The sequence below is a fragment of the Schistocerca cancellata genome, chromosome 2 (genome assembly GCF_023864275.1).
Source record: "Schistocerca cancellata isolate TAMUIC-IGC-003103 chromosome 2, iqSchCanc2.1, whole genome shotgun sequence".
NCBI classification, from domain to species: Eukaryota; Metazoa; Arthropoda; class Insecta; order Orthoptera; family Acrididae; genus Schistocerca; species Schistocerca cancellata.
The window spans coordinates 548,741,052-548,760,775 of NC_064627.1; the positions used below are offsets into that span (position 1 = coordinate 548,741,052).

A 19,724-nucleotide genomic window follows, 5' to 3' on the forward strand; every position below is an offset into this window, starting at 1 on the left:
CTTTAACACTGGTAGCATGCCGCGACAGCGTGGACGTGAACCGTATGTGCAGTTGACGGACTTTGAGCGAGGGCGTATAGTGGGCATGCGGGAGGCCGGGTGGACGTACCGCCGAATTGCTCAACACGTGGGGCGTGAGGTCTCCACAGTACATCGATGTTGTCGCCAGTGGTCGGCGGAAGGTGCACGTGCCCGTCGACCTGGGACCGGACCGCAGCGACGCACGGATGCACGCCAAGACCGTAGGATCCTACGCAGTGCCGTAGGGGACCGCACCGCCACTTCCCAGCAAATTAGGGACACTGTTGGTCCTGGGGTATCGGCGAGGACCATTCGCAACCGTCTCCATGAAGCTGGGCTACGGTCCCGCACACCGTTAGGCCGTCTTCCGCTCACGCCCCAACATCGTGCAGCCCGCCTCCAGTGGTGTCGCGACAGGCGTGAATGGAGGGACGAATGGAGACGTGTCGTCTTCAGCGATGAGAGTCGCTTCTGCCTTGGTGCCAATGATGGTCGTATGCGTGTTTGGCGCCGTACAGGTGAGCGCCACAATCAGGACTGCATACGACCGAGGCACACAGGGCCAACACCCGGCATCATGGTGTGGGGAGCGATCTCCTACACTGGCCGTACACCACTGGTGATCGTCGAGGGGACACTGAATAGTGCACGGTACATCCAAACCGTCATCGAACCCATCGTTCTACCATTCCTAGACCGGCAAGGGAACTTGCTGTTCCAACAGGACAATGCACGTCCGCATGTATCCCGTGCCACCCAACGTGCTCTAGAAGGTGTAAGTCAACTACCCTGGCCAGCAAGATCTTCGGATCTGTCCCCCATTGAGCATGTTTGGGACTGGATGAAGCGTCGTCTCACGCGGTCTGCACGTCCAGCACGAACGCTGGTCCAACTGAGGCGCCAGGTGGAAATGGCATGGCAAGCCGTTCCACAGGACTACATCCAGCATCTCTACGATCGTCTCCATGGGAGAATAGCAGCCTGCATTGCTGCGAAAGGTGGATATACACTGTACTAGTGCCGACATTGTGCATGCTCTGTTGCCTGTGTCTATGTGCCTGTGGTTCTGTCAGTGTGATCATGTGATGTATCTGACCCCAGGAATGTGTCAATAAAGTTTCCCCTTCCTGGGACAATGAATTCACGGTGTTCTTATTTCAATTTCCAGGAGTGTACAACCGTTCGCTCGACGAAAGATTCGTACCCAAAGACTAGAAAGTTGTACAGGTCACACCAATAATCGAGAAAGGTAATAGGAGTAATCCACTAAATTACAGGCGCATATCGTTAACGTCGATATGCAGCAGGATTTTGGAACATATATTGTGTTCGAACATTATGAATTACCTGGAAGAAAACGGTCTATTGACAAGGGTTTAGAAAACATCGTTCCTGTGAAACACAATTATCTCATTGTTCACATGAAGTGTTGAATGCTAGTGACGAGGGACTTCAGATCGATTCAGTATTCCTGGATTTCCGGAAGGCTTTTGACACTGTACCACACAAGCGCCTTGTAGTGAAATTGCGTGCTTATGGAATATTGTCTCAGTTATGTGACTGGATTTGTGATTTTCTGTCAGAGAGGCCACAGTTCGTAGTAATTCACGGAAAGTCATCGAGTAAACCAGAAGTGATTTCTGGCGTTCCCCAAGGTAGTGTTATAGGCCCTTTGATGTTCCTTATCTGTATTAACGATTTTGGAGACAATCTGAGCAGCCGCCTTCGGTTGTTTGTAGATGACGCTGTCGTTTATCGAATAGTAATGTCGTCAGAAGATCAAAACAAACTGCAAAACGATTTAGAAAAGATATCTGAATGGTGCTAAAAGTGGCAGTTGACCCTAAGTAACGAAAAGTGTGAGGTCATCCACATGAGTGCTAAAAGGAACTCAAAACACGATAACTGAGTCTAATCTAAAAGCCGTAAATTCAACTAAATACCAAGGTATTACAATTACAAACAACTTAAATTGGAAGGAACACATATAAAATGTTGTGGGGAAGCCTAACCAAAGACTGCGTTTTATTGGCAGGACACTTAGAAAATATAACAGACCTACTAAGGAGACTGCCTACACTACGCTTGTCCGTCCTCTTTAAGAATACTGCTGCGCGATGTGGGATCCTTACCAGATAGGACTGACAGAGTACATCGAAAAAGCTCAAAGAAAGGCAGCACGTTTCTTATTATCGCGAAGTGTGGGAGAGAGTGTCACAGAAATGTTACAGGATTTGGGCTGGACATCATTAAAAGAAAGGTGGTTTTCGTTACGACGGAATCTTCTCACCAAACTCCAATCACCAACTTTCTCCTCCGAATGCGAAAACATTTTGTTGACACCGATCTACATAGGGAGGAACGATCACCAAGATAAAATAAGGATAATCTGAGCTCATAAGGAAAGATATAGGTGTTCATTCTTTCCGCGCGCCATACGAGATTGGAATAATAGAGAATTGTGAAGGTGGTTCGATGAACCCTCTGCCAGGCACTTAAAATGTGATTTGCAGAGTAGATGTAGATGTAGATGTAGATGTACCTTATATGATAATATACCTAAACATGTAGTTAGTCTGGACATTATGCTCTTCGATTGAAGCAGTGCGAAATGAAACTGCTTGCTAGTTCTAGCATGATTACAGCTGTTTTCTAATTGATCAGGATAAATGCGAAACTGCAGAATAAAGGCAGGTGTCAATGTGGGAACGTTTTGCCGTAAGTGTAATGGTATTGCATGGCTTCGTCTTGATGTGCGATCTGATGTTTTCTCTGACATCATGCATAAAAAAACGAAGCCATTTGTAGATTTTCCGAACGTCTGCCTGGCCCAAGTCATAAGCATTTCGGCAAACAAACTAGTTTCCATCTTGAGGTAATTCCTGATGACTGCTTCTCTGCTCGGGTGGGCGTCCCATATACATCAGCCGTTACACCCTGCATCACACCGATCCCATCGCTATCCACGCAGCTGCGGCAGTGGGTGGTGGAGGTGGCGTAGATTAACGGCTGCAGCTCGCTCGTGAACGAGTCAGTACGAAGCAGTACTGGATGTGTGACACAGAACATAGCGCGAACTTAACTCCAATTACTAGCACAGTTTTAACATCATGTCTGCTTTTCCTTTCTCGTAACACTGTCGTTGCATGATGATAATAGAGTTCCATAGGCAGCCAGATGCAAACGTCGTAGAGGGAAGGTAGCAAGTTACATACAGCTAATACTGTTCGTTGGTAGTTAAGGAATGGAAAATCTCAAGTACATCCTTGTCAATGTAGACACGAAGCTTATTATTTCCTTTTATTGCTATAGTCTGACTGTAAACTAAAAAGCGAACACCGCTCGTGGTGGGGCAGAGGTCTTCCTCGGAAGAACGACACAGCTGCCGTTCACGGTGTCGAAGAAGCAACTTACTGTGCAGCACTGCAGTACAGCATTTTATTCTTTTCGTAAAATCTGTTCATGTACGTTTCTTGCAATATTTATATTCGTTACTGATGTCTGTATTTCGTTTGAAACGCATTTACTGAAAAATGACACTCTCACATATGAAGATAGTAACTGTTCTCGAAAGAACAGATACCATTGATGACCGTGCTGCTCCTCTAGAATAAATGATAATTAATTAAAATCCTCAGCTGCCGACAGGTGTTGTTGATATACCTAGATGGGGACAGCTAAAATGTGTGCCCCGACCTGGACTCGAACCCTGCAGTTGCGCTATTCATCTGTGTCCTCGGTGGCTCAGATAGATAGAACGTCTGCCATGTAAGCAGGAGATCCCGCGTTCGAGTCCCTGTCGGGGCACACATTTTCAGCTGTCCCCCTCGAGGTATATCAATAATACCTGTCGACAGCTGAGGGTTTCAATTAATTATCATTTACTCCCATATATGTCTGCACAATATGCCGCCATTGACTTAAATGACGGACTGTTATAGCGTCGGTATAACTTTGTGGATCAGCCCGTAGATGCTCCTTGTGACGTAGCTCGGTGGCGAGAACGTTGACTCGCTCTTCAGTTTGCAGGCAGAGCTATACCGCTGCTTAGAAACGATCGTTTTCTCGGGCAACAGTGTTCTCGTATTCATTAATTCGTATATCCTCTATACGTACTGTATGTGCAACATACATTTTCACAAAGGGTGGAAAAGGGGGGGAGGGTTGGTAGGAGCGGATATATGCCATCTCTGCGACGCGCCTGGTCAACACTCACAGCTCAAGGAGTACGTAAAGCAGACATACATTTATCCTTCTACAAATGCAGGTATGATGCTCGTAGGTAACGAGTGCTTAAATGATTTTATGTAGTCGAAACCGAAAACTAGTAGTTATTAATTTCATATTTCATATTTCTACCATCCTATGTGAACAATATTGTGTGTTAATTAACATTGACACAAGTCAGTTCCGGCAGAATTCTATCGACTGCTGCGCTCCCAACTAAGTTTCATAGTGCTTGTAGTATTAACGTTGTTGACATACTGTCAATCTCGTCGTCCAGACGCCAAGTGGTCGGCCCCTGTTGCAGGACACGCACACACTGGACCTGGGTCGCTACCAGCAGAGCGGCGCCAACATCACGACGCTGCGGCTCGTCCAGCCGGACAGCGAGCTCGTGCTGAAGAGCATGCAGGACTTCCAGTACCTGCGCACGGCGCAGCCCATCCACATCAGACCGGAGACTCTGCGGGTGAGGCTGCAGTGTAGGAAAAGAGATGTAGGCTACTTAGTAGGAGACCGTCTGTTCGTCGCAGTGTCACTTCGTTCACTTATTTGTGATCATAGTACAGTTCTTTCGATACAAGCATTTTAGAAATTTTAGTGTGAAATTTTGCGTGTGTTTCGCAAACTGACTAGTCGAGAACCAATATGTTGTTCATTCTTGCTTGCTTGCTTGCTCGTTAATTATCTTATATTTGTAGTGTTTAGACATGTTATCCAAAACAGACGTTCGCCACAGTAAATATTTGACGCATAAAACAAACAGCCCAAGCTGTGGCCACATAACTTTAGGTCTCGCTATGCGTGCCAGACAGCTAGCACGGTTTTACAAACGAGCTTGTGTTCAGTCGATATAACAAAGAACAAAGCTGTTAGTGGAAGCTACGTCTGTAAGGTTGATAAATATTCCAAAATCAATAACTTCTACAAGCAGAAAAATATGTATTTGAAAGAAACGTACGACGGAAGATTTTATAATTAAGGCTTTCCTTTATTATATCCGTTGTTGCTGCCTCTGATTACGAGGCCCGGGTTCGATTCCCGGCCGGGTTGGGGATATTCTCCGCCCTGGTACTGGGTGTTTGTGTTGTCCTCATCATTCCATCATCATTCATGAAAGTGGCGAGATTGGACTGAGTAAAGATTGGGAATTTGTACGGGTGCTGATAACCGCGCATCTTCACGATGCACGCTTTTCTGGCCACGCGTGTTCTTCATATCACGTCTCATTACCATCACATGTAATTCATCTGCACTCATGCAAGTTTATTTTGAGAAATGGAGATAAACTGCTGCGAACAATCCCTGAGATGATAAGGAGCAAAAAAGATCGTATGGACATGTGGCCAGAAATTTCCAATATAAAGATAGAAGATCTTTGACCGTGACTCTGGTATCAGCCCCAGGAAGGGGGCCCGCCATTATGGAGTAAGCCAGAGGACCGCGTGTAAAATTCTCCACCACCACTACCACAATCCTTATGGTTTACAGCGCAGGCTGGCGTTATTGCCTACGCACTTGCCTTCGCACCGACGATTTTGTCAGAACTTTTTGAGTGGGGCTATGTGACGCCGATGTAGACCGTGGGAGGTTTCACTGTCGTATAAAGTCAGTCTTGCCGTTAAATACATTTATTACGACAGCATTTCCAACAAAAACACATCTAATACGCTGTCGTAACTTCTTACCGCGAAAAATGACAATGACATATTTAAAATACTACGCAATAAGCCGGCTGTTGCGGCCGAGCGGTTCTAGGTGCTTCAGTCTGCAACCGCGCTACCACTACGGTCGCAGGTTCGAATCGTGCCTCGAGCATGGATGTGTGTGATGTCCTTAGTTGTTAGGTTTAAGTAGTTCTAAGTTCTAGGGGACTGATGACCTCAGATGTTGAGTCCCATAGTGCTCAGAGCCATTTCAACTACGCAATACTATCACGGAGTTGTAGCTATCTTAAGATCTAGATGCCAAGATGCAATGATCACACGCACGGCACAGCGGACACACCAGGAACCGCGGTGTTGGCCGTCGAATGGCGCTAGCTGCGCAGCATTTGTGCACCGCCGCCGTCAGTGTCAGCCAGTTTGCCGTGGCATACGGAGCTCCATCGCAGTCTTTAACACTGGTAGCATGCCGCGACAGCGTGGACGTGAACCGTATGTGCAGTTGACGGACTTTGAGCGAGGGCGTATAGTGGGCATGCGGGAGGCCGGGTGGACGTACCGCCGAATTGCTCAACACGTGGGGCGTGAGGTTTCCACAGTACATCCATGTTGTCGCCAGTGGTCGGCAGAAGGTGCACGTGCCCGTCGACCTGGGACCGGACCGCAGCGACGCACGGATGCACGCCAAGACCGTAGGATCCTACGCAGTGCCGTAGGGGACCGCACCGCCACTTCCCAGCAAATTAGGGACACTGTTGGTCCTGGGGTATCGGCGAGGACCATTCGCAACCGTCTCCATGAAGCTGGGCTACGGTCCCGCACACCGTTAGGCCGTCTTCCGCTCACGCCCCAACATCGTGTAGCCCGCCTCCAGTGGTGTCGCGACAGGCGTGAATGGAGGGACGAATGGCGACGTGTCGTCTTCAGCGATGAGAGTCGCTTCTCCCTTGGTGCCAATGATGGTCGTATGCGTGTTTGGCGCCGTGCAGGTGAGCGCCACAATCAGGACTGCATACGACCGAGGCACACAGGGCCAACACCCGGCATCATGGTGTGGGGAGCAATCTCCTACACTGGCCGTACACCACTGGTGATCGTCGAGGGGACACTGAATAGTGCACGGTACATCCAAACCGTCATCGAACCCATCGTTCTACCATTCCTAGACCGGCAAGGGAACTTGCTGTTCCAACAGGACAATGCACGTCCGCATGTATCCCGTGCCACCCAACGTGCTCTAGAAGGTGTAAGTCAACTACCCTGGCCAGCAAGATCTCCGGATCTGTCCCCCATTGAGCATGTTTGGGACTGGATGAAGCGTCGTCTCACGCGGTCTGCACGTCCAGCACAAACGCTGGTCCAACTGAGGCGCCAGGTGGAAATGGCATGGCAAGCCGTTCCACAGGACTACATCCAGCATCTCTACGATCGTCTTCATGGGAGAATAGCAGCCTGCATTGCTGCGAAAGGTGGATATACACTGTACTAGTGCCGACATTGTGCATGCTCTGTTGCCTGTGTCTATGTGCCTGTGGTTCTGTCAGTGTGATCATGTGATGTATCTGACCCCAGGAATGTGTCAATAAAGTTTCCCCTTCCTGGGACAATGAATTCACGGTGTTCTTATTTCAATTTCCAGGAGTGTATATTTAAGTTAAATGTAAAGCCATCCTGGAATAGCACTGAGAGAATGACGGTAATCTGTGTACCTTCCCGGACACGAGTTAATGTGAAATCCTTGCTCCTTTCCATGTAAGGATCGATCTTCGGAAGTGTGTCACTATAAATTACCTGATTAAAGGTATCTAGAGTGTTGTTAGGGGACACTAATATGGGTGTGGCCCCTTCGCCTTTATGACGGTTTGAAATCAGTCGAGACAGTCCCAGTGAGGTGGCAATGTCTGTGGAGGAATGGTAGCCCATTCTTCCTCAAGAGCCGAAACCAGAGAGTGTAGTGATGCTGGACACTAAGATCTCGAGTGCAGTCAACGTTGTAATTCAACCCAAAGGTGTTCCACAGGGTTATGGCCTGGAGTCTGGGAAGGCCAGTCCATTTCAGAAGCCGCGTGGGGTAGCTGTGTGGTCTTGGCGCCTTGTCACGGTTCGCGCGGATCCCTAACGTCGGAAGTTCGAGACCTCTCTCGGACATGCGTGTGTGTGTTGTCCTTAGCGTGAGTTAGTTTAAGTTAGATTAAGTAGTGTGTAAGGCTAGGGACCGATGACCTCAGCAGTTTGGTCCCATAGGAACTTACTACAAATTTCCAAAATTTCCATTTCAGGAATGTTATTCCCCCCAAACCATTGCCTCACTGTTGTTGCTTTATTACAGAGTGCATTGTCATGGTGATAGAATCAGTCATCGTTTCCGAACTGTTCCTCTTTTGTACATTATGGACAAATTTGTAAAATGTGCCCATATCCTTCTGCATTTAGAATTTTCTTAAACACAGTAAGAAGACCATCCTGGAACGACGTAAAACAATCCACGCCTTAACATCACCTCCTCCGTAATTCACTGTTGTGACTACACACGATGGCAGATATCCATCGGTTTCAGACCGGGTATAGCGTGACTCATCACTCCAAACTACTCCCTTCCAGTGATCCACTGGTGTGCAGTAGCGACGCTCTTTACACCTCCTCACGCGTCTCTTACAAGGGAACATCCCCATCGCACCCCCCTCAGATTTAGTTATAAGTTGGCACAATGGATAGGCCTTGAAAAATTGAACACAGATCAATCGAGAAAACAGGAAGAAGTTGTGTGGAACTACGAAAAAATAAGCAAAATATACAAACTGGGTCGTCCATGTGTAAGATAGGAAATATTAATGGAAATATGACGCGAGGAGCGCCGTGGTCCCGTGGTTAGCGTGAACAGCTGCGGAACGAGAGGTCCTGGGTTCAAATCTGCCCACCACTGAAAATTTTGCTTTCTTTATTTTCGCAAAGTTATGATCTGTCCGTTCGTTCATTGACGTCTCTGTTCACTGTAATAAGTTTAGTGCCTGTGTTTTGCGACCGCACCGCAAAACCGTGTGATTAGTTGACGAAAGGACGTGCCTCTCTAATGGGAACCGAAAACATTTGTTCGCAAGGTCATAGGTCAACCGATTCCTCCACAGGAAAACACGTCTGATATTTTGTATACGACACTGGTGACAGCATGTGCGTCACATGACAGGAATATGTTGTCGACCCACGTAACTAGTACACTTGGCGAATGGGTGAAAAGTTTCTTCTACCTTGCCCGATTTAGGTTTTTCTTGTGGATGTAATAATCACTCCAAAAAAAGTTATGAAAACATAAGAGTTTTTCACATAAACTGAAAATAAAAAGTTAAAATTTTCGGTCGAGGGAATATTTGAACCAAGGACCTTTCGTTCCGCAGCTGTTCACGCTAACCACGGGACCACGGCGCTCCTCGCCTCATATTACCCTTAATATTGCTTATCTTGCGCATGGACGACCCAGTTTGTATATTTTGCTTATTTTTTCATAGTTCCACACAACTTCTTCCTGTTTTCTCGATCGATCTGTGTTCAGTTTTTCAAGGCCTATCCACTGTGCCAACTTATAACTAAATCTGAGGGGGGTGCGATGGGGATGTTCCCTTGTTAGCATGAAATACAGAAAAGTGGGGCTTATGAGGAGCTGATCGACCGTTGCAAGTGATTCGTTTTAACACCATACGCACAATTGTTATGCCAGTTAGTTGGCTGATACGCTCTGCAACTCACCAGTGATTCCTTCCGCTGATTTCGTGCGATTTTTATAGTCACCTTCTACAATGATCAATGATACGTGTCTGCCAGTGTAGGAGGCCTACCTGGTCTTGGTTAGCTGTGACTGTTCCTTCGTGTTTCCACTTCAGTCACATCATCAATAGTGGACTTCGGCAGCTTTAGAAGGATTTGTTACTCATGTCAGTTGACATCCAGTGACCAGTCCACGTTCGATGTCACAGAGCTCTCCTGATCGCCTCATTCTGCCGTTGCTGCTTCTCTGGTGACAACACAATACTCATTGCGTCCTTTTATGCTGACGTCAAGTAGTAAACTGCGGTTTACTCAGGGTTAGCTTTATTATTATTATTTTCGATTATTCCCTTTTGAGAGAGCGATTGAACTTGAGTAGTCATGATTTCTTCTTCTTTCTTCGTTCTTCCCAAATTCTCTTCATACGTTCACTGCGTTCTCTCTTGCGTTCTTCTGACCACCTTTTTCCCTTTCTGTTCTCCGTATGTTCTTGTTAAAGTGTGTGTTTCTATATGATGTTTCTTAACTGTTCTCTATTGTTTATGTCGTCTTGTATGATCCCCAGATCTTTAATGTCTTCTTCTGCTTCAGTGATCCACTTTGTCTTGTTTTTGCTCTTGTTTACTATCTCAAAGATTTTTCTTGTGAGCCTGCTTTTATTCATCCTGCTGATATGGCCATAAAATTTAATCCTTCTATTTCTAATGGTGTCTGTTATTGTTTCTGTGTCTTTGTAAATCTCTCTAGTTGGCCTCTTCATCCAAATTCCTTCCACGAAACACTGGTCCATATATTCTCCTCAGATTTTTTCTTTCCTGCTTTTCAATCTCTCTCATCTTCGTATGACCATGAATCACTGCAATTTCTGCAGCATAAAGTACTTCTGGTAGGACTGCTGTGTTGTAATGCCTTAGTTTCGCATTGACAGAAAGAAATTTCTTATTATAGTGATTCCAAATGAGCTTATATGCTTTTTGTAATCTGGAGATTCTATCTTTATTGGCTATTTAGTTCAGTCGTGATGCCGGCTGGGGGTGGCCGAGCGGTTCTAGGCGCTACAGTCTGGAACCGCGCAACCGCTACGGTCGCAGGTTCGAATCCTGCCTCGGACATGGATGTGTGTGCTGTCCTTAGGGTAGTTAGGTTTAAGTAGTTCTAAGTTCTAGGCGACTGATGACCATAGATGTTAAGTCCTATAGTGCTCAGAGCGATTTGAAGCATTTTTCAGTCCTGATGGCTGGATTATCTCTCCCAGATATATGAAATGGGCAACTTGTGCCACTTTCCCGTATTGAGTAGTAATGAGGAGATTATCTACGTGTTTGTTTTCCATATACTGTGTTTTCTTGTAGGAGATTTGTAGCCTAGTTTTATGTGAGATTTCATGTAGCTTTACCAATGCAAGTTTGGCTTCCTCTCTACTTTTCCTTAGAATCGCAAGGTTGTCCGCGAAAGCCAGACACTTCAACCTAATTCTCTGCTCTTTTTTAATCCCAAGGGTTAGCTTTATATTTTTTGACCAGATAGTATAGTTACTAGGGTATCATGTTTATTTCTACGTACTGCCTGTTTTGTATTGTTTTAGTAGTTGCTGTGTAGCAGGCACAGGGTGACAATTATAGAACTATACAAAAAAAGAAAAAAACGTAAATTAGTCATGACCTGCGGCGTGCACACACTTTAGTCAACATGTAAACGTCATTACAGGTATGCGGATTTAGGTTATGACATGTTTGATATGCGTGCCATCATTGGCGATGATGCGCAGCCGAATAGCGAAATTCTGTGTCACCCGCTAAAGTGTCGGAGCATCGATGCTGTCGATGATCTCATGAATGGCTGTTTTCAGCTGAGAAATGGTTTTGGGGCTATTGCTGTACACCTGGTCCTTAACATCGGCCCACAAAAAGGAGACGCATGTGTTCAGATCCGGAGAATCTGGCGGCCAATCGAGGCCTATGCCAATGGCTTCTGGGTACCACAGAGTCAGAATGAGGTCCCCAGAGTGCTCCTCCAGGACATAAAAAACTCTCCTGCTTCGATGGGGTCGAACTTCGTCTTACATGAACCACATATTGTCGAAATCTGGGTCACTTTGGATAGTGGGGATGAAACCATCTTCCAAAACCTTACCAAAATCGGTAATCACTGTGCCATCAAGGAATATCGCACCGATTATCCCGTGACAGGACACTGGCACCACACGGTCACCTGTTGAGGGTGAAGAGACTTCTCGATAGCGAAATGCGGATTCTCAATCTCCCACACGTACCAGATTTGCTTATTGACGAACGTATTGAAATGAAAGTGGGATTCGTAGCTAAACCAAGCCATCAAAGTCCTGTTCGTCAATTCTATGGACAATAGTGTTGGCGCCGGCCGCTTTGGTCGAGCGGTTCTAGGCGCTTCAGTCCGGAACTGCGCTGCTGCTACGGTCGCAGGTTCGAATCCTGCCTCGGGCATGGATGTATATGATGTCCTTAGGTTAGTTAGGTTTAAGTAGTTCTACGTCTAGGGGACTGATGACCTCAGATGTTAAGTACCATAGTGCTCAGAGCGATTTGAAGCATTTGGATAGTGTTGGCGAAACACAACCGCTGTTCCATGGCGCTGGGGATTAATGGCTGATGGGTTTGAACTTTGTGTTGGGAGAGATGCAGGTCTTCAGCAACAATTTGTCGCCTCATATGCAGCTCGTCTGATCGATTTCCTGGAGCTGGTCTGAAACACAGCGCGTGTATTTCGGATGTTTTCAGGCGTTTTCACCCTTTTTGGACGACCAACATTGCCAACTCTGTCATCAGAACACTACCTGTTCTTTGAAACCTGCGAATCAGATTCACGGTTGTTAGCACACTTGGACCGATTGTGTTCATCATGAACTCGGTGGCAAACTTCCTTTGAGTCGCAGCTGGGCTGTTATTACTCTCACAGTAGGCCTCCACAAGCGCTATACGTTCAGGCACCGTGAAGTTTTCACGTGAAAATAGCCGACAACAACAATTAGACTCGTGCGCATGCGCATACTAACTTCCATCATGCCTCGCGGCCATCCGTGCAGTTTGAACGTTATAACCGTCCAGAAATTAAGACGATCTTATTTCATGTGGTTCAGTAATTGTCACCCTGTAAGACGTGTGATGGTGAGGTTACGACGAAGTGTCGTTGCGTCAGACGGAGACGGCGCTGGTGTTCGACGCGGTGCACGTGCTGGCCAACGCGCTCTTCAAGGGCAGCACGGCGCAGCCGGTGCGCGAGCAGCGCCTGCCCTGCCACGGCGACGTCGGCGCCGTCTGGGACCACGGCATCGGCGTGCGCGAGTTCATCCGCGACGTGAGTGCTAGTGCTCCGCCTGTCTGTCGGCGCACCGCCGCTCCCCACAAGGCAAACTTCCCATCGCATCCTCCCCTCCCCCACCCCACACACACAGATTTAGTAGTAAGATGGCCCAGTGGATACCGAATGCAGATGAAGCATGAAAACGGGAAGAAGGTGTACTGAACAGTAGAAAAAAGAAGCAAAATACGTTCAGCTAACGGTGCAAGTTCAAGATGTGCTACATCGAGCGAATTTCAATAGCCATGTCGTTGTGGTTCTGTGGTAACAGTGTTGGAGTGCGCATGGGCAGATCCGTGTTCAAATCTATCTCGTGATTCTTTTTTTTCCCACAAAATTACGAACTCTTCGTCCGGTCATTGACATGTCTGTCCCCTATATACAAATTTGTGTCTGTGTCGTGGTGTAATGTTCGTTTGCAGCAGCGAGGTGTTAGGAAGGGACCTGCAGACATACATAATCCTATTTGTTCTACACAAGTGCCATATGTTATGACTTTTGCGTCCCGTTGTGGAAGTTTTAATTCGTGAATTCCTTTGTTGTAACATAGGTCACACCCATATATTTGTTGTTTTCATTTCTGTGAGAGGTCTATGCAGCGTCTCGCCTGCTGTCACTATTCATCACATCTACATCTACATGGATACTCTGCAAATCACATTTAAGTGCCTGGCAGAGGGTTCATCGAACCACCTTCACAACTCTTTATTATTCGAATCTCGTATAGCGCGCGGAAAGAATGAACACCTGTATCATTCCGTACGCGCTCTCATTTTCCTTATTATATCTTGGTGATCGTTCCTCCCTATGTAGGGGCATAACGTGACAACTGTGGCTATTAGATATTATTTTTACACGCAGCAACACAAGAAACTGAACTTTTAAAGCACACAGATGATATAATAAAATTCGCTCCTGGTTAGGAACTCGTAAATGACAAACGCGGTTACTTCCCTGTTGCTGCGTCTGTCTCGGTCGGCTACTACTGCATGACTCTCCGCCATTCACTTGTGACGGCAATATATTCTTACCACATGACTGATATTCTATAACCATATAATCAATGTACAGTATGACAACTGTCAAGACTACAGAAGGAGAACAGATACGTCAATGAGCAGATGAGAAGTTCATAGTTTCCTAAAAAGAAAAAAAAATGAAATTGAGCAAGACGGCAGTCTGAACACGGATCTCCGGCTTTGCAGACCAACACGGTGACCACACAACGACGACGCCATCGCTCTAGTAATTCGCTCTGTGTTGCATATCTCGAGCTTAGACTGTTCACTGTTTCCATTTTGCTTCATTTTTCACAATTCAGTACACATCTTTCATGTTTTTAAGCTTTGTTTGTGTTCAGATTTTGACGGCCACCTCATGATTAAATCCGACGGGGTGCGATGAGGAGTTTCTTTTGTCAGCATCCACATCTGATAGCTGCAGCAGCTGTTCTTTTAGATGCAGGGACCCTCGACGCCCACTATTGCGTTGTGACCACCAGGTATGTTCTGGTGTCACCTTTGTGAAAGGGTAGCTGCATCCAAGAAGTCGGAAGATGTTGCTCTGCTATGTGCACCATTCTTCTGGGTTCGTGCAGTCGTTAATATAGAAGACAGTTGAAGTGGTAGACAAACGAATGTTCAAATTAGTATGCAGAAACAATGAGGCTGTATACATGCCATCGGAGGAAATAACAACCACACAATACGGAATATAGCAACGGCAGACAGACGCGAGAAATATCGCACAGTCAGGTTGACATCTCATGCATCCAAACTAAGATTGCTGACTATGATAATGTACAGACGAATGGAAAAGTGACTGAGGAAGTACTGCGTAACTATCAGTTTCACTTTAGGACAGGTAAAGATGCCAGACAGGCAGCTCTGATGTCACGCTTGATAATGGAATCAATATTAAAAACAGATCAGAAGACTTTCTATTGATTTATCGATGTAGAGAAATAGATGAAGCATCTCATAGGGTGCAATGTTTTTTTAAACCTGCAGAAAAAACAAGTGACCACTGAGGATAAAAACGAATAATGTGCAATGTGTACAAGATCGAAGAGAGAACAGTTAGGATACAATACTAAAAGAGAAGTTATCGGAATAAAAGAGCGTACAGCTTCTCCTACAAACTGCATACTGTAGAAGCGACGAAGTAAAAAAAGAAACATTCAGAAATGGCATTAACTGAATTTTCGGTCAGTACTTGGCAGAACATGATAATAATATTAAGAAGGAAAACACTTCTCAATTTCACGCAACCTTAGTGTTTTCTCCTTGTTAATACTCAGAAACTGGTTAAAGTTCTGGATACCAGTGAAAGGAGAGGAACAATTACAGGGAATGGGATAGTCTTCTAAACACAGAGTATCTATTGAGACTGAACCAAAGAAAGATGAAAGTATGAATGAGCAACGAAAATGAGGTTAGGGAGACACATATTTAGGGACAATATAGTAGACGAAGTGATGGCATTCTGCTTCACAGAATAAACTACCACATGACGGATGAAGCAAGGAACCTATAAGGAGCCGGTTAGCACCGGCAAAGGGAGCAGTCTTTGCTGAAAGATGCGTGCTTCTATCAAAACCGGAAATGAAGAAATTGGAAGCATTTGAGATGTTGTGGTACAGTAGTACGCTAAAAACTAAATGCAGAGATAAAATACGAAATAACGAGCTTTTTAACAGAAGCGGTGAGGAAGGGAAAGGATAGGGTTATAGGGCATATGTTAAGACATCAGGGGACAATTTCCATAGTACTAGAGTGAGCCACAGACGCCAAAAACGCTAAGGCACGACAGAGATTGATATGTATTCAACAAACAATTGAGGATGTCGGATGCATGTGGTGTTCTTTGGTCAGGTTTCTACAGAACGTTCTCCATTTCACACAGCAAATACTTCGTTTTACAACATTTTTCACTCTTTAAACCTTAGCATGGCTTCATGAGTTACTCCAAAATATGGTTCTTATGTCATTATGGAATGAAAGTAAACATTTATAATTTTACGTATCATCTGCGTGAGACAAGATTCGCATCGATGAAAAGATTTCAGTAGGTGTTTCAACAGTTCAGTATTGTGCTTGTCCCATCTGTATTTATTATCACGCTGTAACCCCAAGAATTTAATTCTATCTACGTCTTCTAAAATCTTGACAGAATATATTTGACGTAAGCTTGTTCGACACGTGTTAGAGTAAGGTAAGCTAAATGAATGGGCCCTAAAGGGGTAGTACATATTTTACAATGCATGTTTAATTGCAATGGTGAATAAATAATAGTTATAAGGTACATACTTCAAGATCTACTCTTCTTCATTGTAAATAGCAGAATTTAAAATGTTGAAATCGTAAATGGGGCTGCGTCTGTCATTGTAAACTGTCATGTAATTGTGTATTACGTAGAATATAACATTTTTTATTTGCTCCAATAATGCTTACATGCATTTCCCACAGCAGAATTGGTTACGACGAGCATCCCACACAAATTTCTTGAAGCCACACCTTGCACTTATCACACCCGATACATTTCCTTTTCTTAGCAGATCTCGGGTCGTAATATTTAATGTTCCAGAAACCACAAGGTATGTTTTATTCCTCCGACTCAGCTTTAGGTGATGATGAAGATGAATTCTCTTCTGGATCTCAAGGTTTCTATTGAACATCCAGAGCATTTCTGCAACCCTAGATCTTCTTTCTTTGGGAGTTTTCAAAATGCAATTTTCGCTTCTCTCTTGTAAGATTGAGATGAACTAGTGTACTCAGATGGCAAACCGAATTTTTCTCTTTACAGGCACGTGTGGTACCAATGGTTTTCGTTGGGGATGGCAAAACGGAAGAAAACTATAATGGTGTTCGTGAACTCAGGCTTTCTGAATTTCTTGGAGGACTAAAAGTTGCAGGGTCTGGGTTTAATTCTGATTCTATGGTAACAGAGTAGGAAACATCATTCAGGAATGTGGACAAAGGAAGTAATTTGCTTGCTGGTATTTTGTTGCGATTGAAGGGGAAAATTTCCGTGCACACAAATCCCTTCATTTCATTTCCTACATTAGTTCTATGTTTCCATGCTGCGTCGAAAATTTTGCCAAAAACAAATTTTGTAATGAAGGTTGAGTGATTATTGTGTGTACTTAGGCTACATAAATACTTTAGTAAAGAAGAAATAATGCATATTATACTCCATTTCAGGAAGCACACAAAGGCTGATTCAAATAACCCCATTTTAATAAATGAAAAGCACCAGTTTGCTTTTGTTCTACAATATTACTTTTATTGTTAACCGGTTTTCGGCTTATAAGGCCATCTTCAGACGTTTACTGAGTATTATCACCAAAGAAGTTAAATGTTAGCAGACAACATGGGAAGAGAAGTAACACATCTAGACTGAAGTAGAAACATACAGTAAGTAACATCTTTGCAATGAAATAATAAAAACTGAACAGTACACAAATAACAATGGAGTTGACAGGAAAACCTTCAGCACAAAATAAGAATAGCATGCCTACATAACAGTTTCTATTAATAAACAAAACTAATAAAATAAAACAAAATTAGTACTAGACAAGGCTGCATCAGGAGGTATGAAACATGGAGAGTGATACACAACCAATTAAAAGAAGAGACAGTTGTCAATGTAAATACAGAATACATAAGGATCTTAAGCAATATCAATAAGATAAACAGAAATTAATAAATTCAGGAAAATGGAGGTGTTTGAGGGAACCTACAGTTTGAGAGTGTGGTGGTATTGCATTTTAACATTAACATTATAATCAAAGCAGTGGCTGTGTACCAGTTTTCATTAAATAAATGAGCAAAGTAAAATATGAACAGTAATTGGTGAGACAACTACAAGGGGTGTTAAACATGGACAGTAATACGAGTTAAAAGAAAGCCTTAACTATTGAAACTGCAGTCTATGTGGAATACAAAGACAATTTCAGCAAATAAAACAAATTAATGAATACCGGAAAATGGGAATATGTAGGAAGAGAGAGAGTGGGAAGTAATGAACAACAAAGATGATTATATGAAGTTTAGGAGAGGGGAAGTGTTGAGTTGTGTCTGGTCATTTAAGATGAGATCTGGACTGTGAGCAAGATGTTTGTTAATTTCCAGGGCTTCCAGCAGGTTGAGTTTATGGCCTTTGTTTGCTAAGTGAAGTACATGGGACACTGGCTGGTAGTTATGACCCTCACTCAGTACATACTCAGCAAATGCAGTCTGAATTCTGCAACCTCCAGCTGCGTTCATGTTCAGGCAGCCTAGTTGATATGTCTCTGCCTGATTGACCAATTTAAAATTTGTCACAATCAGAACAGGTGAATTTGTATACCCCACTGTTGGCTAATAACTGGATCTTGTCTTTGCTATTAAAAACACACTGGGCTGTCGTGTTCCTGACATAGTAGGGAAGCCTATACTTGCAGGATTTCAGTGCTTTGGCTACAATCTGCGATACCTGACCTAGAAATGGTAGTGTACACCATTTTTTGCAGACATTGGATGGGGAAGCAGGTGGGGCATAGAGGAGGGGTATAATTTTCCGTTTTTGTTTCCTGTGCAAGATGTGGTCAATAAGAACTGGATTGTAGCCATTGGCTGTGGCAATAAATTTTATTGTATCTAACTCTGCTTTAAAATCATCTCTGGACGTGGGGATAGATATGAGACGGTGTACCATTGAGTGGAAAGCTGCATGTTTGTGAGCTATGGGGTGTTGTGAGCAAGAAGGTATTACTGTGTCTGTAGTTGTTTTTCTGTAAATTTTGAAGCAATGTGTGTATGTACTAATGTCAATTGTGAGATCTAAGAAGTTTATGGATTTGTTGCCAATTTCCATAGTGAACTGGATATTTTTATGTTGACTGTTTAGGTTTTTCAAGAATGTGTTGAGTTGTCTTGTAGTACCAGTCCACATATACAGGACATCATCTACATATCTAAACCAGTATTTGATATTTGCACTCAGAGGTTCTGATTTTAGAAAATTTTGTTCAAAATGGTCCTTAAATATTTCAGCCAACAGTGGACTAAGAGGGGAACCCAAAGCTAAGCCATCTAATTGTTTATAAAGAGTCCCTTGGAACTGGAAATAGTTCTGTGCGAGGCATGTCTGTGTAGCCAGTCTCAAGTTATTAAATTCCACAGGATTGAAATTAGACTTGTGCATCAGAATATCAATGCATTATACTACTGGTATGTTAGAAAACAAACTGCTGTCATCAAAGGATACTAATTTATCACTGTGTGAGACAGATATACTTTTAACTTGTTTACTAGGTCCACAGAGTTTGAAATACCATGCTTTGGTTTGAATTTAGTCTTGCTCTTAATTAGGACATCCAGTTTACTGGCTAGTTTGTAAGATGGAGCAGTGAATGATGATACAACTGGACGAAAAGGAACATCTTGTTTATGCAGTTAGGAAGCCCATACATTCTACGAGGCACTGGGTTCATATTACTTAACAGTTTTGTTTCAAATATAGAGAAGCCGAAAACCGGTTAACAATAAAAGTAATGTTGTAGAACAAAAGCAGACTGGTGCTTTTTATTTATTATAAGATTGTTCTACCAAGGACCGACGGAAGATTCTGTTAATAGCCCCATTTTCTTATTATTTTTTAAATGTAAGCAGTTGTTTAAATTTATAGCAGATGTCACTAGTTGTTCTGTTGACCTAGAGAGCCTACCCTACACAGAGG

The 19,724-nt window shown here is 44.1% G+C and overlaps 1 protein-coding gene across 1 annotated transcript in view; it reads left to right on the forward strand.

Moving 5' to 3' along the window:
- The window catches only part of LOC126162131 (glutamate receptor ionotropic, kainate 2-like), a 224,684-nt gene that overhangs the window by 105,626 nt on the left and 99,334 nt on the right, over nt 1–19,724 (forward strand). Inside the window, exons 7-8 of the mRNA XM_049918425.1 lie at nt 4,553–4,714; nt 12,843–13,001. Of these exons, the coding sequence (XP_049774382.1) occupies nt 4,553–4,714; nt 12,843–13,001 (321 nt within the window). The remainder of the gene's footprint in view (nt 1–4,552; nt 4,715–12,842; nt 13,002–19,724) is intronic.